The 22,832-nt window shown below is 50.4% G+C and overlaps 1 protein-coding gene across 4 annotated transcripts in view; it reads right to left on the reverse strand.

The window, feature by feature from the left end:
- The window catches only part of TRAPPC10 (trafficking protein particle complex 10), a 99,648-nt gene that overhangs the window by 33,743 nt on the left and 43,073 nt on the right, over positions 1-22,832 (reverse strand). For 3 of the 4 annotated variants that reach the window (XM_035030064.1, XM_035030062.1, XM_035030063.1), the window contains exons 4-7: positions 19,507-19,703; positions 15,080-15,275; positions 13,074-13,185; positions 10,366-10,613 (exon numbers count right to left, since the gene is read on the reverse strand). In XM_035030064.1, the coding sequence (XP_034885955.1) occupies positions 10,366-10,613; positions 13,074-13,185; positions 15,080-15,275; positions 19,507-19,703 (753 nt within the window). The remainder of the gene's footprint in view (positions 1-10,365; positions 10,614-13,073; positions 13,186-15,079; positions 15,276-19,506; positions 19,704-22,832) is intronic. The other variant, XM_035030065.1, reaches the window with a different exon arrangement.

The following is a 22,832-nucleotide window of genomic DNA, read 5'->3' on the forward strand; positions in this document are numbered from 1 at the left end:
GAAGGACTGCGGGGGGGCCAGGTGCAGGCTGGGAAGTGTCTGGGATCCAAGGACGTGTGGGCCGCTCTTCCAGAGCAGAGAGGAGCGGCAGCGGCCGAGCACCTGAGGGCGAGGCACCAGAGGGCGCATCTGTACACGGGCAGGCTCTAGAAGAAGCGCGCGCCATGACAGAAAGTCTTCCTCTGTGCAAAGACTATGGACCAGATACTTCCTTGGCACTGTTTTCTGCAAAGAGCAAGTACCACCTTAGTGAGTCTGGAAGAACAGTGCATGGGAAGCAGGAGCGTCCGGCGGCAGGAGGAGCTTGGCTAAGGGCAGGAAAAGCACAACCACCACGGACCGACTTCCAAGCTGGAGGCGGCCGCGGCGGGCAGCAAAGGGCACGGCAGGCAGGGGCCGTGCAACAACGGCAGGGGGCGCCTCTCGACTGGAGGTCCCCCAGTGACTGCTGGTTCCAGTCCTGCCCGGGAGGCCCCCTGCCATCCCCACGCGGACCACTCCCCGGCTGCGGCTCTGGCTTCTCCCGGTCCTGCTCAGGAGCGTGCGCATCCTGACTGGCTCCACGCAGAAGGAACGGCTGCGGCTTCTGCACTTGCCATCCCACGCCAGTTAAGCTTTTGCTGGAAGACATCAGCCTAGGACCTGGAACCACACTCACTGGTGTGGGCGCGGTTCCCCAGCAAAGCCCAGCTGCACAGCCCGCAGGCCTCTTACACACATCAGGGCCTGACAGAGCTGGGCTCCGCAGCAGCACTTCAGGGGTGGCGATCTAGGGCTTTCAGAAATGCTTAAAATATCATCGGAGTCATAGATCTCTCATCGCTTTAAAAAAAAAAGGTTACGAGTACATAAGGTGAGATATGCACGGGGCCCAATCACTAACCTCAGAGCCCCATGAAGTTTTACAGCTGGACCACCACTCAAATCAAGAACAGGTCACCATCATTAGGTTGGAAGGTTCCCTCGAGCCCCTTTTCCCAGTCAAAACCCACCCCAAAAAGGTAACCCCTTTCTGCCCTCGGTCACCAGTGAGTGGCTGAACCTCCCACAAACCGAACCACACAGCACAAGCTCTTCTGTATGTGGCTTCCCTGTCGAACCTAACAGTGCGATCCAACCTGGCGGGGCCTGTCAGCAGCTTGTACTTCCCTGCTGGGTCCTATGCCCTTCTACGAATATGCCACAGTTTATTTATCCATCCCCATCCATAGGTGTTTGGGTTGTTTCCAGGGTTTGGCTACCATGGATACAACTATTTGCAATACCGCCCCCCTCTCTGGGGGAGGAAGCCTTCTCTGACTCAGAAGACCCCCAGCCCCCTGTGTACCAATCTACACAGAAGGATAAAGGAGGGCGGCATCAGTGGCCCCTCCCCTGCGGGAACCCCTGCAGCATCAGGGCAAGGAGAAGAGATCAACACTGGGTCTCTTGGGAGGCCTCAGGGCCCACGGGGCAGCCCGAGCCTCCTATAAGATCCACGGAGGTGCAGCAAGGGGACCGGGAGCGTGGGCTGTCCACCAGGTGTTGGCGGCCTCCCAGTCCAGGCACAATCCGCTCACCAAAGGTGACCCGATCATAAGCCATGCTGCCTAGTAAAACAGCTGCACCAACTTGATCTAGTCCCAGGGAAAAAGAGCCAGGAAGTTAGTCAAAGTCAGGCCCTCCTGCTGGTTTACAAGCCCCTCTGAACACACCCTACTTATCTTTTGGTTGGACTCCTTCTTGGGTGCGTACCTAGGAACAGATCGCTGAGTCAAAGGACATTTCGGCTCAGGAGACAATACCAAAGAGTTTTCCAAAGTGGCTGTTTCACCACATGCGAGCTCCAATTTTTCTGTTTGTCGGTTTTTCTACAGGTTACCGTCATCCATTACGGTAGAGTTTGAGAATGGTTTAAAAGTCCCATGAAGTTTGGAAAAGAGGGCTCGTTCCGCAGCCAGGGCTAGAACCAGTTCTAGACCTGTTCAAGCAGTCGCGCTCACCTCAGCCAGCCAGTCTGGGAGCAGCAGGCCCGGGGAGGGGGGACACATATACCTCAGCAAACATGCAAGGAGTGCCCCAGGTCTCACCCAGGAGGCAGCAGCCCCCCAAAGTCCACACCCTACAACCCGATGCTGCCCAAACCCAGGAAGGATGAGCCTCAGCTCTGCTCTGAGGGGGAGGGAGCTCGCCCAGCAGTGCACACAGCTCTGCCGTGAGCCCAGGGGATGGGCTCAGCACCTTTTGACAATTCACATTCCCTAACAAGAAGAGTGATGAGCACCTTTCCACAGCCTTCCGGGCCATCTGGATAACCTCTTTTGTAAACAACAGACTTTTTAAATTTTTTAATACAGGTCTCTCTCCGAAAGCACCACGCTCCTGTGAAACCCTCCGTAAGCCGAGACGACATAAGGCGAAGAAGCAAGTGCCGTTAGTTTACGTGGAAAACTTCTGAGCATTCCCAGACCCCAAAAATCACTTCTCCCAGGCTCTTCTGATCCCCAGGACATGTTTAGCTAATGGACACACAAAATCAGTCGAGATCAAGCCCAGATGCTCAGGGACGCAGCCGAGAGCCCCGGGGCCGGAGGCTGAGATGCCGCGGGTGGTTCGCGGGGCAGGAGGTGGGGGGCCGCGCTCGCTGCTCGGGTGCAGTCCGCCGCCTGCATGGCGGCTCACTGCACACCCGCCGCTGGACGCGGTTTTCGCTTTTCGCCTTTTTTTCCACTAAGAGCGGAAATCCTCTTCGGATTTCTTCTGGTTAGTGAGGACAGGTATGAATGTAGGTCTTCTGTAGCAGTGAAGTGGTATAAAACAAACTTTTGAAAAATGGGGATACCTGCGTATCTTCTTTAGTTTCTTCAAGCCCCCCTCCTTTCCTAAGACCACTATTATCAGTAACCTCAAGAGCTGTTTTACCATTTTCTAAGCCTACAGTTAAAGGCCTTCTCTCTATTCTTTCTTTTGTTAAACCGACATCTTTTGCGAGACCGAACACTGAGAACACAGCATCATAAGGAACCCCCACGCGCCCACCCCTGCTGGAGACTCCCAGGTGCAGCGGAGCCCCTCCGCCCGCCACGTCCAGCTCCGCCAGTCGCCATCCCCTTCACAAACCCATCCCTGGCTGGACGCCTCACAACAGACGGCTTGTGAACGCTGTACACAAGGAAGCAAAACACGTACATCCTTGTGTGTCTGACTTCTCTCGCTCTTGTGTTGGGGAGACCGACCCACTACACGTCCGTCTGCTTCCACTGCTGTCTGCCAGTCTGCTGTGCAAACAGCCCACAAGGATCGTCCCCGCATACGTGATGGACGTTCGGATTATTTCGTTTCCAGCAATTATGAATGACGCGGCCACGAGCATGCTGGCTTGTCTCTTGGGACGCGCACGGCATGTCTGTGTAGATGCCCGGGGCGGGACGGCCGGGTCACGGGACGTGCGGTGCAAGCGCCAGTTCCCACCCCCACTTCCTGCCCGCTCGCTGCCGCCCACCGAGCCCGCCGTTGCAGCCATCCTGGGGCTGTGCACTGGCCTCCACACACCTAGTTTGCACTTCACTGGGATGAAGCACCTTTCCATATGCTTTCTGGCCACTGGGATAGCTTCTTCTGCCTATTTTTCTATTGATCTGTCAGTCTCTTTTCATTGATTTGCAGGAGTTCTTCACATATTCTGGGAAGAGCCCTTCCCACCTACGTATCCTGCTGGTGCTCTTCCACGCTGTGGCTCGCATCTTCACTCACGTAATGCTACCTGCTGACGGAGAGAAGTTCCGATTTCAGTGTAGTCCAGTCCGTTCCTCTCTTCCTTTACGGTCAGTGCCTTTAGTCCTGTGTCAGAAATATCTGCTAACCTCCAGGTCATGGAAATAGTCGCCTGTATTCTCTTCTAGAAGCTTCTTTGTCTTATCTTTAATGTTTGGATCAAAACTCCACCTGGAATTGTGTCTGGTACGAGATCGAGATTCATTTTTACATACAGACATTCAGTAGACCCACTGAATAAATTTTTCTTGAATTCATTTAGTTAAAATGTACTCCAACTGCCCTAGTCCTCCCCAGTGGATTATGACCTCAGCCGCTGGCTCTTCTCCCGCCTCCATCTAATTGTTGGCCTCCATCTGCCCCCCACCCCACCAGGTCCCACACCTTTCATGGCACCCTGACCTCAAACCCGACTACGACTCCTTACCAGACGATGAACAAAACCCAGGCCTCAGGATGCCATACCAACACTTCCATAATCTCTTCAAAATCCAGCTTCTGATAGCTCTGTAGCCTTACCGGCAAGCCCTGCCTCACCCCTTAAGTTCCAGCAAGACTGAGCTCCTTCATAGTTTCTTCACTAAAACCTTCTTTGCCTTAAACACGCTCTCACATTTGCCACCACAAGCCACATCTACCTGGCAGATCTCACTCAACCTCCTTATTCCATCAAAACGTAAACTCCCCCGGATGGGGTTTGGTCTATCTTGCCCTCTGCTAAAAATGCAGTGCCTAGAACAAATGCTTGCTTGGCACAACACAGGTGCCCCGGGAATATCTGTTGAACAGAAGAATCTTTTAAAACCCAGCTCATACAAGACCACCTCTAGAAACATTCCCTAGCACAAAGTAGGCGCCATGAAAACGCTCACTGAACTGAACTGAAGCATCCACATGCAGGGATGGGACCTCTGCATCCTTGATACTCCTCCTGTACCCAAATGTTCTTCTCTGATCACCTGGCGACACTGCTCTGACCCTGTTCCCACGGCTGGCTCAGTGTACTCGACCGTGAGTTTCCCGCGTCAGGAGGGACCTGCTTCTTCCTCATCTGCATGCCATGCCCCCACCCCATGTTTACCACAGTGCCCTGCAGGCAACCAACTGCCTCCCTAATGACACTTGCCAGCCCTTCTTCTCTCTTTTTTTTTTTTTTTTTAAGATTTTATTTATTTATTCATGAGAGACAGAGAGAGAGAGAGAGGCAGAGGGAGAAGCAGGGTCCCAAGGAGCAGAGAGCCCGATGCGGGACTCGATCCCAGGACCCTTGGATCATGACCTGAGCCAAAGGCAGACGCTTAACCATCTGAGCCACCCAGGCGCCCCTCCTCCTTCTCTCCTGAGAGCCACCAACCCTCACCGGTTCTTCCTCAGCAACACCTCCGGCATTTACCTGTCCTCCTGTCCATTCCTACTCCTCTTCCACGTCAGGTCGTCACGGCTCTAGGTCACGCAATGACCCCTGCCCCTGTCTACCTAGAAGCCCCACAGAGCTTCTGGAACACAGCAAGCACTCAGGGACCCTGAGCTACACTCCTCAGCGACGCCTCGGCTTCTGTCTTCTGCTGAGCCCGAACCTCGGAACATAGATCCAAGTGGCCAGCCTGGAAGGCACCCCTTTTCTGTCTCATCCAGTTTAACCTGGAAGCTTCTACCACATGCAGCCCCTGCTCACAGACTGGTGGACTGGCCGTGATGGCCTCTTGTGCTTAGCTCTGGCCAGTCTCTAGACCAGGTGGCTCTTCTGGGATCCTGGTCCTACTTGGCCTACCCCGTGTGGAAGCATAATCAGAACCAAAGCTGACAAAAGACAAATCAGTACTGAGGGAGACCCACGTTTTAAAAAATCATTTGGGAAGTCATCATAACAAATATATAATGGTCTTGTAGAAAATATCTTTCTTATATTCTCACTTACAATTTGGTAAAGATTAAAATATATGCACATGACTACTTTTTTTTTCTTACCAAAGATGCAGGGAAACAGGCACTGCTAGTGTAAATGAAAAATGGGAAGATCTTTCTGGAAGGCAATTCGACAATGTATACTAAAAGCTTTAAAAACAAGTGTGTCCTTGAGCTAGCAATTCTACGTGTATGAATATATCACATGTAGACAGATGGACGAGAATACACACTGATTCAGTTGCAAATAATTCTGAGCAATACAAATGTTCGAAACAGGACTGACTGAATGAACGCACTTCCTCTGCAGACAGAAAGGCCACAGACCAAAAAGGACACCTCCTGCTGTTAGAATAAGCATTCTACCTTCCAAATTCACAGAGACAAAATATTCAATGTTTGGTAAATGGAGGGCATTTTTTTTAATGTTGTAGGAAAAAAGAAATACCCTATGAACGAGTCATCTGAGCTCATGAAGAACTGCTACACTCTGGACATCACTCCTTGATCCCTATCGGCTGTACGGGGCAGCTACAATGTGCATTTTCACATGTTTTCAATCAGGGCAGCTGGCCCAAGGCTCTTCCCTGGCACCCCTGGCCCGGCACTCCACGTCCCACTACAGAGGTGGGGCTTGTTCCCATGGCATCCGGCTTGTTCCCATGGCATCTGGCCTCCTACTCTCAAAGAAGATACTTCAAATCAATGGACAAATCAACCAGAAGGTTAGCAGGATGTGTTTTACAAACCATAGAAGCAAATATACATAGCCTTTTCTGCTAAAGAAATGTCACAATCAGAAATGCAGGAGGGGCTGTAATACTTAGGCTTTGAGCTTAAAAGGATTAAGAAAAGAAGCTGAGCCCTACAAGAACTACACCCGGACCCAGCCTGCAAGCTGGCTGAGCCCGTGGCCTCTCCGTGCACACAGCGTTGCCCCCAGCCCAGGACCGCACTATGCCGAGCCCCCTCGGGCCCATGTCAGAAGCCACAGCTCCACACTGGCCTCCGGCCACCGATACAAAGGTGAAAAACACCCCACCAAAAAGCTAGCCCCGACACCAGGAAATGAGTCTGTTTTTTAGAGTAAAATTAAATGTATAGAAAATGTAAATAATTTGGGGTCTTTTGAATTTTGAATATTTCCACAAAAATTTAAAAGAAACTCTAAGAATAATACTTTTCCAGGTAACTGCCAACTGAAAAATGTACTCAAGATAAAACAACGCTCCCCCCGGAAACCAACCTCCAGAAAGAACCTGAGATGAGAAAGCTGAGAGAATAATTCTGTGCCTGAAGTACCATGGGGCCTCCACAGTCTTACAACAGTGCTGACACACACGTTCACACGGACTCTCTGTCCTTGGAAAGAAATATTCGAGAAGATGCTACCAAGGAAGGTCACGCTCAGACCTGACTGGCACGAGGGGCTGACGCACGGCAGGCAGCGTGAAAAGCTCAGCTCCCTGGACACGCTCAGCACCCACACGGCAGCTTCTGTTTGCCTCCATGGATGGAAAAGGGGGGCTTAAAGGGGCAAGTAAACGAGTCACGGTCCCTGGCGGGGAGGCGTGGGGTGGGGTGGGGTCTGAGCGCAGACCTTGTGGCTCCAGAGCCCACCCACCCTCCATGCTGGACTGTCTTCCTAAAACCTGACCCTCACAAAGTACACCTGACAACCAGATTAGAGTCAAACTGCTGGACAGCAGAGGGGACGGGAAGAAGCTCCCAGCAGAGGACCACAGTGGCCGGCATTCACGTTGGTGCCGACCACACGTGAGCGCAAGTGTTCCACGAGGACTGTGCAGGCTCACCCGTGGGATGAGCAGAGTTGGGTCGACAAAAGAGGTTGGCAGCTCGTGCCCCGGGCAGTTCAACAGGCACAGCACGCTGCTGGGGCCCAGCTACTGTCCATGGCACTCATGTGGCAGGGATGCCGAGGGATGGCAAAGCAACAGAGCAGCCCCACCCCCATCATGTGCAGCACGAGGAGACCAGGGAACAAGAAGCTGGGTCGTTAGGACAGAGAGAGAGAGAGAGAGAAAGCAAACAGTGGGCAGCGTGTCCTCACCCTGAATTCAGCTCTGGTCAACTCATCTCAGGCAGGACACAGCAGAACCAGAAAGGTGCAAAGTACAATCAACATGATTCATAGTGGGGGACAGCCCCCTCTCGAGGAATGGTCGAGAGGACGATGACCATTCCACTCAGAAAAGAACAGAACCAGAGGAAAGAATACTACAACGTATGTGAAGTGCATCCCACAACACAAAGCACGGGAAAAGCCCTCAGTGAACGTCCGCACCAGAGGCCAAGAGCCTAGAGGATGGACTTACATCATGCCGCCGTTCACACGGACTCTCTGGAGCCAGGAGCATTTCCGAGTACGAGCCCCACCACCTGCTCCTTGCATGCTTCTCTTTCCAGCCGAGAGGACAGTTTCCATGCACTCCTACGATGGCTAGAGGTAGCAAGGAGCTCAGGAGACGAGGCAAGGCGGGCAGGAGGACCCGCTGTGCGTGCTGCTGTGCCGCGAATGAGTGGGACACCACGCATGTCCCCACGCAGCCTGCCTGCACCGTCTGGGCATGCCGGAGTGACCAGGGATCCATGCTAGGACGAGGATGCCTGTGAGCAGCAGGAAAAGGCTTCCCTACTCCTCCCCTAGGCTCCACTGTGCTCCCAGCAGGCCCCACAGATCCGGGGAGCTGTATGTAACGCATCCCCAGGCTCCCTCACCCTCCAGCTTCCAGAACGCTTGGTGGAGCTGGCAGGAGGTGGTAGCAGGTGCCCAGCTGGGTCCCTGCAGGGTCAGCGGCCCCTCACCAGGAGGGCCCAGCCCCTCAGCGCGGTGGCAGCCACTCCGGCAATGTTTCCTCGCCTCTCTGCCAGTTGGCTGCCGTGCTGTGACTAGGCAACCTCCTGGGGCAAGAGCAAGAACTTCCAACAGATTCTAATCCTTCAGGTTGTGACGGGCGGGGCCCAGCACCAAGGGGCTGGCTCTGCACCACCCTCCAGGGTTTCCCACCCGCGCCCTGGGCTGCATGACAGTGCCTCCTGATGGACCCACCCGGGGTTACCCCAGTCTGACGGTGCTGAGTGTGAACCACGTGGACTCTAGCACAGAGCCTATTTCTCCCCCATCTGCTAAGATGACGAAATCTCTAAATCAGGTAAAATATCTAGGCACACATGAGCACAGACAGCCCTGTGCCCCCCTGCTCTGTACGGCCAGATTGGAGCAGCCGAAGCAGGTCACCCAAGTCCACGCGGTTCGACGGAGCCACAGGAGTGCCCTCCATGGCGGAAGATGGTGTTTCCCTCATTTGCTTGATGAGGTATCTAGGCACGAAAAATAATCTGATACAAATTCTTACATTCACGAGTGTGTGGCTCAGCTAGGCTAGGCGTTTCTCCTTTAGAAATTAACTAACAGCGGCGCCTGGGTGGCTCAGTCGTTGAGCATCTGCCTTCGGCTCAGGTCATGATCCCAGGGTCCTGGGATCGAGTCCCGCATCGGGCTCCCTGCTCTGCGGGGGGCCTGCTTCTCCCTCTCCCACTCCCCCTGCTTGTGTTCCCTCTCTCGCTGTATCTCTCTCTGTCAAATAAATAAAATCTTTAAAAAAAAAATTAACTAACATAATTTCTCTTCATTTGGGTAAAAAAAAAAGTTTCTATCACTTGATTATTTCAAACTAAGTGTTGAGCCTTTTCTTTAGTACTCTAGGATACAGAGGATGAAAGTTACTCGTCATGAAAGCCCGGCTTCACCAGGGTTTGGCTAGTGCAATACGATTACACTCAAGGACCCTGTTCAACTGTGCCCCCGGGACGTGCCGGCAGCGGCCGGACCCTGGACAACCCTTGCGGTCTGTTGCTGGGTCAGCCACCTCCCACTTCCAGGCCTGCCTTCTTCCTTTGTGAAATGGAGTTAAAGCGTTCACCTCATTCCTAATCGGGGAATGGGGCGGGGTGCGGTGGGGGTGTCTGTGAGCCCCCCGAGATGATGAGTAACCCTGTGTATGTGCGCAGGTGCCCCTTTCTGGGCAGAGAGGTCACTGAAACAAAAAAGGGGAGACCCCCCACCCGCGCCCAGACTACACAGTCACGAACGCTCCCTTACTTCACTAAAACGTGCCTGATTCTGTGAGCAGCAGAAGCGCAGGAGCCCGGGGACTCGATCCTTAAAGGCCAACACTCCGCGACCGACGCACCGTACACGCCTCTCTCACGGGTTTCACTCGCACACACGTGCACACGCGCACCCGTCACGCACCCTCCTGACACTTCATGCTACTAATTCCGGTTCGTCACACCGTTACCGTGTGTTCACGTGCAAAACAGACAGGCGGCTCGGAAATCAAGTGAAGGTCCGCCCACAAGGCCTCACACCGTGTGTGCGGCAGGGAGCCGTCTTCCTCGGGGGATAAAGCCGAAGGCTCTCAAAACCTCACGGGAAGAAACCGATCCAAGAGTCTTGCTCTGGGCCGACATGAACTCCCCCACGCTGAGAGCAGAAATGACACTTCTGAACAATTACCCAATCGGTGTAAAGAGTAACTACACAAATAACATGCTACAGATGCAGGACATTCAGGAAGAGAGAACTCTTTCCTACAACACAGACAGTTCAATGCCTGCGATTCGCGATTCAGGGTTTTGGGTTTGAACAACGAAGAAACGAGTAAATTGGGAAAACAGACTCACTTCTAAGAGCTTCAGCTCCTGCACACAGCTGTGCAGCAGCTCTAGGGCGCGCTGAGCCACCTCCCACGGCCTCTGCAGGAAGAGGAGCAAGGTGCACTGCCGAGAGAACAGGTAACTGCGCAGATCTAACAGGGTGGCTTCTTGCCTCTGTATCAGCTCACGCTTCTCCATATCTATGGGCTTTCGGAGGATCAATCCATTCCAGCTCTTCACCGGCTGGCAGAAAAAAGTCAGCCAGTTGGCACCATCTAAACAAACACACATCATGAAAGGCGCTGACTACAGATTACTTCACCCTCCTGAGATTCTTGCTCAAGGCCGTGAGACCTCACGTACCAACGGGCGGCTCAACAACCAGTTACTCCCTGACCACAGGCCCGCCCCCTTTCCATGGGCATGGAACCAGGCTAGTGATGTGGGGACAGGGTAGCTCCCACGAGTATTCCCACTCGGTACATGGCAACCGATGATGAGCACAAGGCAACATGACCTAGGCCACAAGGCACACGGATGCACCATGTCCAGAGGGTGGTGAACAGGTCAGGAGGCAACTGGAGACTGCCAGGCTAAGGGGTCAGGGAGGCCTCAGGCTCTGTGCTCAGTCAGCTCTGAGAGAAGGCACCAGGCCTGGGTTGGAACGTACTGTGCCAGAGAGCAGCCCATTCACGAGACCGTGCTGGTCTTTCTGTCTCCCTTACCGAAGCCTCACATCTGTCTCTAACTCAACCACGTCAGCTACTCGAATCATCTCCTGGAGAAAAGGACAGTAGGCACAAGGAAGAAGCAGCAGCGGGAAGCAGAAGGGACATTCTTGCTTGTCAAAAATTTCCAGCGAGGCTCCCCAATTCTAACTTATAGCCCCAAACTCAAATATGGCCTTAAAGTAAGCATAACAGCCCACGATAACTAGTCATTCAACCCATATGGCAAAATATAATCTATTTTCCTCACTCCAAAAGAGAGCTGTCGTACCAGGTCATGCTGCATTCCCACCAGGAAGTGACTCAATATTGGCACACTGATGTTACTAAATATCTAAGTGCCAACCACAACTAACAGCAGCCTTTACTGATTGGAACTTATACTCAGAGCTGCTCAAGTGCACATCTATGGGGGGACCCGCCCCAGCCCTCAGAATGCCTACACCAGCAGACCCCTCTGTTGGCCCTCTGCCCAGCGTTCTCCTGGCTCCCTCTCACATGTCATTCAGGCCTCTGTGTCAATGCCACCTCCTCAGAGAGCCTCCCAGACCACACTGTCTAAGATTATCCAGCACCTACCGTCACACTCTGCCCCTTCACCTGCAACCCCGTCTGCGGCCTGCACTCATTACAACTACCTGACTTGAAGTTTTTTTTACTTCTACACCTGTTTCCCCTTCATGTAAACTCCATGAAGGAAGGGGTTTTGTTGGTTACCTACTATATCCAGAACAGCGCCTGGTCATATGGGACTCTCAATAAGCATCCATTAAATGAACAAACAAAAATGAACAATCTTATCATTGAGCTGCAAAACGTGGTTCAAGCTTACTTTTGGACTCTAATTTGTCCCAGATTTTAAAACTGAGAGAACAAAGAAATTATGCGAAATACGACATAAGAAACACGTAAGATACCTAAATACGTACAATATGGAGATGTGAAATATAATTTTATCTCTTCTCAAATTTTTAAAGTTTAATTAGTAAATACTTTGCTCTGGTTATGTTTACATTTGTGTCTTAGCAAAGTAAGAGATCCAAATCTGAACTTCCTAAAACTTGGTTTGGAGAAAAAACCAATTGGTGCCATTCATCATCATTTCTAGAACAAAGACAGTGCCCAAGCTGACTGTCCCAGCACCTCATCTTCCTACAGGTTTTCTAACCGACACTAGGGTTCCTTGAAATCACTCCTTTCTTCAGACACCGTATCAGAGTTCTCTTAAAAAGAACACCCAACAAAGATGTCTGTTACCACACTGTGTGTGGTGGTCAGAACGGAGACAACCCAAATGTCCAAGACCAGGGGCAGCTGGATTAACCCTCATGGGTCCACACTGTGGAGCACGATGCAGCTATTAACGAACATACCTTAAAACCTGACCTGTTAGCTTGGAACAATGCCCACGATGGGCTGTTAACAAGAACAAGCTACAGACAAATGTCTACATAGGATGATGCCATTTCTACCAATATAGGTATCACCCAAAACACAGTGAGAACAATTATGAACTTTTTTCTCTGTATATGGTTTCACTGTGCTAATTTTGTACTTCTAAAATAATTCAAGACTTTAAAATCTTAAAAGAAAGATGAACACCCATTACAGTGGTGCCATTTAAAACTCTGCAATGAGCACTCAAATATTACAAAGACAGACTGTCAACAGAAGTACAAGATCCCACTCTTATGCTAGCAAGGAGGCACAGAATCAGAAGCATAACCAGCCAGCTCTAAGTAGGAGAAAAGACTCTTTATACCTGAAAAACACCCTCTTCATAAATGCTTTTCTTGCTTAGGATGCTTCTAACAGTGAAAGCGACTAGTTCTTAATTCTCATATCATTTCCTATTAGAACTATAAGAATATATCCTATATAATTTGCACAAAACAATAAAAGGTGATTTAATCATTAAGCAAATAAATAATGGCAGCTTCTAGACTATTTAAGAGTGGGGAAAACTATACTAAGAAAAGAATTTGCTTCTAAAAGTGCACTACTCACCCCCAGCACCAAAGTTGACAACATACTGAGAAAACAGGGCATCCAGTTCGTCATATTGTACCAGGGCATCTTCAAATTGTTGCAGCATCTCAAATACAAAGGCAAGTTCTTCCTAGTTACCCCAACAAAAGTTTTTTAAAAAGCAAAAATGTCAATCAACTTTTTGAAACAATCCATTGCTATTAAAGACGACAACAGAGAAAAAGCATGCAGCATTAAAAGTAACACTTCTATTATACTAAGTAAACATCAACTTCATGACCATAAGGTGTTAACATTCACAAATGCACAAAGAGGCAGCCAGAAGGAAGTAGGAAAAGGCCACCATGAGCCCTGGAACCATCCACGGCCCCTCAGCAGCAGGGACAGGACCGGGCACCCTCTATGTTTGGTACTGCCCTTGCCTTCCTAGACACACGCTTTTTAATTGGCATTCTTCTACATGGAAGAGCTGAACCTTCTCCATTTACTAATCTAACCAGCTATTTATATCTATGAGGGCTCATGGATATGAATTGTATTCCATGGGTTAAAATCCAGTTCTGTCATTATTTTGTTGTACAAACTGTTACAGCTTTGGCCATTAGGAGGCTCCTTTAGGTGGTGCTAACATCTTTTGATGGACCTCCATCTTTTTGGGGGGTACTTCCTGACTTTCTGGTAAGCTTTATTCCTGGCCCATCTTGTATTTTCCCTACCCCCGCCCTGGATTCAACCACTTCTAGAAGGAGCCCTGGCACTTATTGTTAAGAATGGAGTTTATGGGCACCTGGGTGGCTCAGTTGGATGAAGCATCTGCCTTTGGCTCAGGTCATGATCCCAGGGTCCTGGGATCGAGTCCCACATCGGGCTCCCTGCTCAACAGGGAGTCTGCTTCTCCCTCTCCCTCCATTTCCCCCACCCCCGCTTGTGCTGTCTCTCTCTCTCAAATAAATAGGATAATAATAATAATAAAAAAAAAGGATGGTGTTTAGAAACCAAGATTTTGGCACTAAGTGTGCTTATGTTACTGAGAAGTCATTTTTCTCTAGGCCCTGTCAGAGGACAGGTGTATAATCCTCACACACATGCATCTCTATTTCTGATCCTCCTATCTCAGAGTCCAATCCCACACCACTGGGTTCACTTGGATTCCCCCTCTCCTTGTCTGTAGCTCTTAGAAACCAAGTTCAATAAGCCTGAAAGGTGAAGTGACAGGGTCATCTGTAAGGTCTGTAACAGGTCAGTCCTACAGTGAGCTGTGGACGGGAGCAACTCCCTTATGTGCACCCTGTTGCCCAAACACCACTAAGGTGTAAGCAACAGGGTCAGAGACGAACATCGAAATTTCTAATCAGAGTTGGTCTTTTATTTGCTTGAAGTATTATTTCTTCATTAATTTACACACAAGTGCAATTTAAATACAAAAATTAGGGTTTTTTTCAGTCAAAATACGGTAAACAAGAATAAGGAAACCCAAGGGCAACATTCCTGTCACTCTTTGCAGTGTTAGAAAGTTCCCCTAGAAACTAGCTTAAGACTGTCCGTTATTGGAACCCAAGACTACAAAACAAAACCACAGAGGAAATAAATGTCCCGGGGAAGTCATAATCTACTCGCGGTGTCAAGCAGGTAGTAGGCGTCTCTGTCCTCCGGGTCATCACCTCTGCTAGCGCTCCTCAGCCTCAGGCACTTCCATGGTGGATACCCCGGAAGGCCCGACATATTAGCAAAACCCAGGTTACTCTGAGGCCAAGGCCCTTTCATAAAAGGCCAGATGCCGAGCTCAGAAGCAGCAGGAGAGCTGATGACAGGACTACCCAGGAGACCACCTCTGATCTGCTTGAGACGCCCCGAGACAGAAACGTCTGTTAGCTACTATGTACTGTCTCTTGGGTTTTAAAAACTATGCCAATAAGAATTACCACTAAAAACTATGCCAATAAGAATTACCACCAAAAACCTGCCTTATTTATAAAGACAGGAAGAGAAAAAGGAAGCTGTCTAGTTCTCCCTTCGTCACGTACCTGGACCATGAAATAGTCACAGAAGCTCCAGCCTGGCTCAGTCCTCTTCTCCCTCAAGGTCCTCATGTCGTCCTCAAATTTGCCTAGGTTTTTGGTAAAAGACATAAGAAGCGATGTCCTGAGTTTGGTCAGGAAGGCATTCCAGGATTCCTGAGTTCGAGAAGAGTCCTTCAGGGGGTCGGAGAGCACGACACACCTGCAGAGACACGAATGAACTGTCTGGAAAATACTCTCCAAGCACAGCACGTGGCCCAACTGCTACTATTTCCCTGCAGTGCCAACTGCCGTCCTCCCCCACTTCCTTCCCTCGTTCACTGGTGACAAACATCAGGCGGGCGGTGAGAAACCAGATTAGGAAAAGGTTTCATCAGAAACTGGGTTAACGCCCCACGAGCCGTCAGTGCTGCAGAAGGACGTCTCAGACCCGGCCTCTGGGGCTCCCAGTAAAGTAAGGTGACCATGGCACCATCAGTCCCCAAACCGTATTCATGCCGCCCTGTCAAGCACTGCTCTGGTTCCCAGGAACTGACAGGACAGAACTCAGAGTTACTGTTTCGGCAGGGACCCAGCCTCGCTGTCCGGCTCTGCTCGTACTATTCCCAGCCAAGCCCACCCAATTTCTCGGGCTCTCCTCTCTTCGTCTAGCACATTCCTAGTCACCCCTCCAAACCCGGCTGGGCTGACACACAACCTCATGGAACCCGGCCCCTGCTGCTCTGCCCTCTGGGTCCCACTGTGATCACACTCCCACCACGGCAAGTGCCGTGCTGCAAACACTTCTTCTCGGCAGATCTCTCCCTCTCCCCAGACCCGACACCGTGCGCTCCACAAGAGCAGGGTTCGTAAATAATTCATAAATGAAACTTAAAGAATACGGCTGAACATGTAGATATGATACAATTTCACTACAAAAAGAGGGCAGCTGGCTGGCTCAGTCAGCAGAGCACGCGACTCTTGATCTCAGGGTTGTGAGTTCAGCCCCATGTTGGGCATGGAGGCTACTTAAAAAAGAAAAAAAACACCATCCGTGGTGTGGAAATATCAAAGGCATAAAATTACAAGTTTCCAATGGATTTGGAAAAGGTAACGTGTCCAACTAACAGACTGGAAAAGCTAGATTTCTTTACCCTTGTTAATAATAATTTACAAAAAAAATGATTAAACATGGACTCAGAAATAATTTTAAAATACTGGTGCTATGGGCTTCAATCTTTCTCCTCAGGAATATGTTGCCTTAATTACTAGCAAGTAGCAAAATGGACAGATTCTAAGTCTCTGTGCCCCATCACACCCTTTGGAGGAAGGGCCAAATCTCTGGAATTACAAATCAGCAGACAAAACATATGAAGTCGCCCACAATGTAGACAATCCAGCAGGTGAGTAATCAGTCCCAAGAAGAAGGTTTGAAAATCGGTAACTGGCTTTAATTCCAGACATTCCAGCCCACGGTGCTGTTTCTTCCCATGAAAACAAAGGGGTCCCACCAGCTCACTCCTAAGGCTCCAAAGGACTAACACGCATTTATTCACTACAGGAGATGCTAGAATCTGTCAGTTCAGCCATTTATCCTTAAGTCGTTCTCCAGGGTTGTGAACCATCGGTATCTATTCCTGACCAGACACAGGATTCTCCCCTGAAGCTAGGCGGGTGGAAGGGAGAGGAAACGGCCACGGGCACCAACCAGAGGCAGTCTCTGTGTCCCAGGACCCGGTGCTTACTGAGCAGACAACATAATTCACTAAGTTCTCTATCCCTTATCAGCCCCTTTGACTTTCATGGTTTCTAGACCTTCTTTCTGTAACAAAAAACAACTACGCTTCAGAAATTCACATTAAGCTTGGACGGTTCATTCAGAAGGGAGAGCCCAAAACAGTTGCTCAGACGGGGGGGGGGGGGGGGGCCAGTGTGGAGAAGGGCCCCCCCAGCGTGCACCGGCGGCCTGGCGCCCAGGGCAGCCACTCGCAGGGGCCGGGCCCCCGCCAGTCACGGGGCTGCCACTCACACCGGCAGCTCACGGGTCAGCTCTCTGATAGCAATACTCACCAAAAGACTGCAAATTGCACAAAACCTTTGGCCAAGCAATTTTCCTCTTAGGGATGTATCCTAAGGAAATCATTAAGAACGTACACAACAACCAAGCTCGGAAGATGTTTACGACGCTGTTCATCCCGAGCGGTAACGTGTCTGTCCAGCAGGGGACCGGATCAACCACTAGGACATCACCCCTGGGGCGTGTCACACACTCACAATAACGGGGGAGAAATACATTCACTGTCCATGGGAACCTTTTTACAACATATTAAGTGCAAAAAGCAAGTACAAAGCATTATGCATGGTATATTGAGAAAAAGTTTGAAAAATACATACCAAATACTAAGAGTTAAGATCTATTTCCACTTTGCTTATCATCTTCTTCTAACAACCCTACCATGAACATGCAGTGTTTACAATCACAAATTACATACAAGATTAAGCTGCCCCAGGGCCAAGTGTGCCAACGTTTCCAAAGGCCAGAAATCACACCGGCTAATAAAACAACTGCCAATATAGATGTTATCAAATTTGTATGTATGAAAATCTGACCCAGCTCTTTACTTTAAAAATTAAAGTACAGATTTGTTAAAGGTAGCTTGCAAATTAACGAAAATCAAAATGCTGGAAGGCATGTTTATATACTGAGATGAAATGTTAAAAATTTTAGTAAGTTAGATTTCATGTATAAAGAATGAGTCATTAAAAACAAGCTAGATTTCAGTGGACTCGGCAGGAACACACTTTAAGCAATCAGATAAAATGGTAACATAGACTTAAAAGGAATCAGCAGGCACTTTGGAAAAAATCCTATAATTTGAACATGTCACAGGTTTGGACTAATATGCCCTATTAGTACCAATTTATGTACTTAATAAAATCCCAAAGAAATGAGACCAAGAAGCTGTTTGGTCTGGCCATCAGTCAGCGCCCCCCGCCCCCTGTGGCCTCCCCCCGTGGAACACCAGGCTGTCTTCCCTTCAAGCCTCCTGGCGGCCTGCTCCTCCTCCTTCCAGAACAAGTGTGCTGGTATACCCGAACCACACAGGGGAAGGACACTCAGTAATGGGGCATCTTGTCGAAATGTTAAGTTGATTCCTTTGGGATAACTAGTTTATGAATAACAGGCCTTAGGAAAAAGTCCCACAAGTCCAAATGTCATGAAATTTCTCTATGATAGGGGCGCCTGGGTGGCTCAGTCCTTAAGCGTCTGCCTTCGGCTCAGGTCATGATCCCAGGGTCCTGGGATCCAGCCCCACATCGGGCTCCCTCTCCCACTCCCCCTGCTTGTGTTCCCTCTCTCGCTGTGTCTCTCTCTGTCAAATAAAATCTTTAAAAAAAAGAAAAAAAGAAAAGAAATTTCTCTAAGATAAACCATAAGCTCAACAACCTAATATTTATTTCAAACTATAAATGAAGCAAGTCTGAACATTACTCTGTGTCCAGAACCATGGAACATGAAAAGGAGGCCCACGAAGGCTCCTTCCCCTGAAGAACTGTCAATTTCCTGGGCGGCCTGACACACGGCGCGGTCACAGCGTCAGTGTGACACCGTGTGGGCTCTCCTGGCCACACACCCAGGGTTCAGCCCACCTCTTCCCCGAGCTCCCAGGGGCCCTTCGCCTCGTAGCCTCGGCCCCTGCTCCCGTCTCTGGTCGCACTCGGAGCACCGGCCACGAGGGTGCCACAGGCGTGGTGACATGGGTGTGAAGCCATGGAGAAGCCAGGAGACCACACCGGACCAGAGCAGGGACCAGGCTCAGGGCTGCACCCCAGGACCTGGGGGAGTCAAAGCACTGACCTACAACCTACAGACTAAACCCCCAGGCCTCGGGAAAAATGCCACTAGGCCTGGCACTGCTGAAACGGGAAGTGAGCTCCCCCCACGCCCCCCAAAGACAGAACAGGGCCCGACAGAGAGAAGCAAGGGCAAAGTAAGTCCATGAAATAACGTAGCCACCAAAGTTTCGGGATTCCCTTTCACAGATTCTAAACATCAAGTCAGCATTTCAGAATTTTGGTTCTGAGGAACTCGTAATAGGTATTAAGGTAAACAAACAAAACACGGGGCCCCCTCACTAAAGGCGTGTCGGGAGCCCTGCTGTAGACGAGGACCACGGGACTTCCCAAAACCCCGGCTACACCGACACGCACGACGGGTCCTCAAAGGGAACCCACCGTGTGGTCTCTCCTCCGCGGTCGCCAGGCAGCGTTTCACCGGCCAGAGCAGGGACACCGCGAGGAGGGGCCCTGGGCTTCCCTTCAGCAGCCCCCCGCCCCCACGCTGAAGCGTCAGGCCCGCCACCGCCGCTCACGGAGTCAGAGCCCCTACGCGGAAAGCAGTAATGTCCACCGGCCAGGTGTCAGCCAATGAGGTAAATTAAAGATACACTTACCTGTCACTCTGTTTATTACAAAAATCATTCCTTATTTTGTCCACAATGGAAGTTCGGGGAAGGATGTTGGTTTTGTTTTTTTTCTTGGCATCATTTTCCACTACCACTATTAGCCAGTCCACAGAGCTATGAGCTTTCAGAACATTCTGCCACTTGGTAAGGTCGTCTTTTACTGTAGCTTTATACACTTCAGTATCCTAAAAATAAAAAAGTCACTGTGAAGGAAAGTTCATCAACGCCCTTCAGTTTAACAGCAAAATGTGTCCACTAACAAAGAATACATCAGCCACAGCGCTTCATCGCTGTGGCCTGGGGGCACTCTGGGCAGGCCCGGTGACACCGAGGCAGGACAGCTCCAATGTCACAGAGGAAGAGACCGAGAGAGAGCTCAGTAAACTGCCCACAGCAACACAGACCATTGGGCAAGCTGGGACTTGAAAACCCAGGTCTGCTCTGCCAAAGGCCTCGTGCCCGAGAACTGCGTTAATCAAACCCTGGCACATGGCCAGTGCGATGGGGCGAAGCGGCTCCTCATACCCAGGCCGGAGGCCGTGCATCTGCATGAAGCCCAGGATGCCTCTGGGCAGTGTCCTCTGTGGCCCCCCAGCTCTCTGCCAGCCCCCCAGAACCACTGCAATGCGAATGCCACTTGCAGGCCACAGCAGGGGCAAGGCAGCTTCCGATGCAAGCCCAAGGAAAGAGGACAATCTAGGGCTTCTTGAGAGCTGTTCTAACTCACAAGGACTGAAAGGCGAACCATCCTGGTCCTAAAAAGTCAATGCTGCTTCGCACTCAGAGTCCCAAAGCCCGTGAGCCTGCCTCCACTCATCCAGAGAGAAGTGGGAAGACACAAAATTTCCCTGCTATCGGTAACTGTCGATAATTGCACTTATGCTCCATTAATCTACTTAGCAGATCTATAATGAAAATCTAAAACCAAGATACTTAATTCATATCCAAATCAGGCATTTAAAAACCTTTGCAAGCTATAATTTATACCTACTGTTTAAATATGTATTCCCCCCCCCCCTTTTTTTAATAGAAAGATTCCTTGTTATCCTGCCCATATTTTCTCCGGATTTTTTAGTCTTTCTTGAATATGCTAATGGGATCAATCCATGAATGAGAAATCTCACATTCTGTACCCAGTGCCTCCTGTGGTTTAACTGGTAAGTAAAAAGTTCCAGAAGTGAGTACTTTTAATTTTTAGTCTGATTTTTAAAACTGTGTCCTCAGTTTAAATTTAAAAAAAAAAAAAAAAAATCTGGAAAGATCTTCTGCTGAAGAAACAAGAGGAAAACCATCTTGTGAAGATCGATCTTCTGTGAGCCACCACGTCAGTAACGCGCTCCCAGACCGCGGCCTCCACAGAAGGGCAGCTCGTAGGGCAGCTCGTAGGGCGGGTTGGCTCTACCTCACCGGCCCGCGCTCTGCAGGGCTCTGGGGCCCACGAGCATCAGGCCTGCAGAGTGTAACCAAAGGCCACAGACCCCAGCGTCTTTAAAATCACACCGCAGGGCCCAGGGCCAGGGAGCCCAGAAGAGCTGAGAAGCACCCTCTACCAGGCCTAGCCCTAGCTCCCAGCTCTCCAAACCAGGGAGGGGCTGCCACACCCCCTGAGCAGACACCAGTCCCCCACCCCTGGGACGCTCTGCTTGCGGCAGAGACCTGGCTGAGCAACAGCAAGGCAGAGTCCCCAACGTTCTGGTGAGGTGAGCAGTATGTCATCTAGGCCCTCACTTGTGACAGTGAGCAGCCATGGACGCTCCTAACAAGACCCAGTGACTGTTGAGAAGCGCCCAAGCTGAGCCAGTGAGGTTGAAGGTGTCTCCAGGAAACAAAGTCATTGGCAGGGAGGGTAGGGAAGGTGCCCACAGTCGGGGATGAGGAGGGCACCAAGGGAGGGGGAGCAGCCCTGCCTGGACACCAGAGCCACACAGGGCAAGAAGGATCACAGCGCAAGATGTGGAACCCCAAGTGAGAGGATGAAGGACTGGGGGGCTGGAATGAGGTGTCAGAGGCCAAGAAGGGCAAAGAGGGCCTCCCTGTTGGGGTGAGCTGATCTGGGGTGTTGTGGATCAGCCGAGGAGGGAAGCGATTCAATGTGGAGCATCAGCCCCAGGGCAGGGAGGGGGCACTGAGTTGGGGGGGGGGGCGGAGGACAGCAGTGACAGAATGCTCCCTGACGGCAATCATTCAAATAAGCAAACCTCATTTGAGGTTTGTGAAGACAGTGAGTGCCTGGCTTCTCCACATCAGAGAAGGAAGTTACAAACACAGAAAGGGAGGACACTAGAATCACCCTGCGGTGCAGGACTGGAATCGGACCATGTATACACGTGTGTGCATGTGCACACATAGACACAAACGGAAATAAACGTAAATGTGCGTGTGGGTGGACACGCATGTGCACACGTCCATGGACTTCCCAGCGGCGTCCACTGCGAGGGCTCTGGAACAAAGAGCACGTCTAGCTCCAGGGCTTGGTTTCTACATACAATTCCCCACTAAAACAACCCGTGCTCCCTGGAGAAGCGGATGACCCAGGGCTCAGGCAGGGAAAGGACAGGATGACCTGGCACATCTTGTGTTAGGGAGAGCTCAGAAAAGAAGGGCATGTCGAAAGGTCATCAAAGCCAAATCTGGGACAATGTGAGCATTAAAATCAATACTGATAGGAAAGGATTACGCTCCCCAAACTAGGAATCAATGGGTGCATACTGACATGAACCAATAAAGAAGACAATTGCCTCTTGTCTGGTGACGGAAGAGGCAGGAGGAAGACTGACACAATCACCCGAAGCAACCGAAACAGAGAAACAGGTGAGGTGAGCCCTACAGGCAGTCGGACCACTGCTCGGAGCTCCCAGCCCACGGCATCGCAAGGGGCACTGAGGTCACGCCTGGCAGGTGCCCTGCTTCTCCCTCTCCCACTCCCCCTGCTTGTGTTCCCTATCTCGCTTTATTTCTCTCTGTCAAATAAATAAAGTCTTTAGAATAGACTCAGTAAGGATACAGATAATAGAATTAGTAAACAAAACCATTAAAATGCTTATTGTGACCATATTCTGTGTGTTCAAGAAGATTCCATCAGAGGAAAAACTGATGTTAAGCAGAGACATGGAAGATATTTTAAAAAGAAGGTAAAGACCCTTATGGATCTTCTAGAGATAAAAACCACAATGTCTAAACTGCAAAACATACTGGGTAGGAGGGATTAAGAGCAGATTAGACACCACAGAAGAAATGATTAGGTAACCTGAAGACACAGAAGCAGAAATCATCCAAATGGAACAAAGAAAGACTGAGAAGCCATCAGCACAGTG

Source organism: Mirounga leonina, unplaced genomic scaffold (assembly GCF_011800145.1).
Source record: "Mirounga leonina isolate KUSES-001 unplaced genomic scaffold, KU_Mleo_1.0 Mir_353, whole genome shotgun sequence".
NCBI lineage: Eukaryota > Metazoa > Chordata > Mammalia > Carnivora > Phocidae > Mirounga > Mirounga leonina.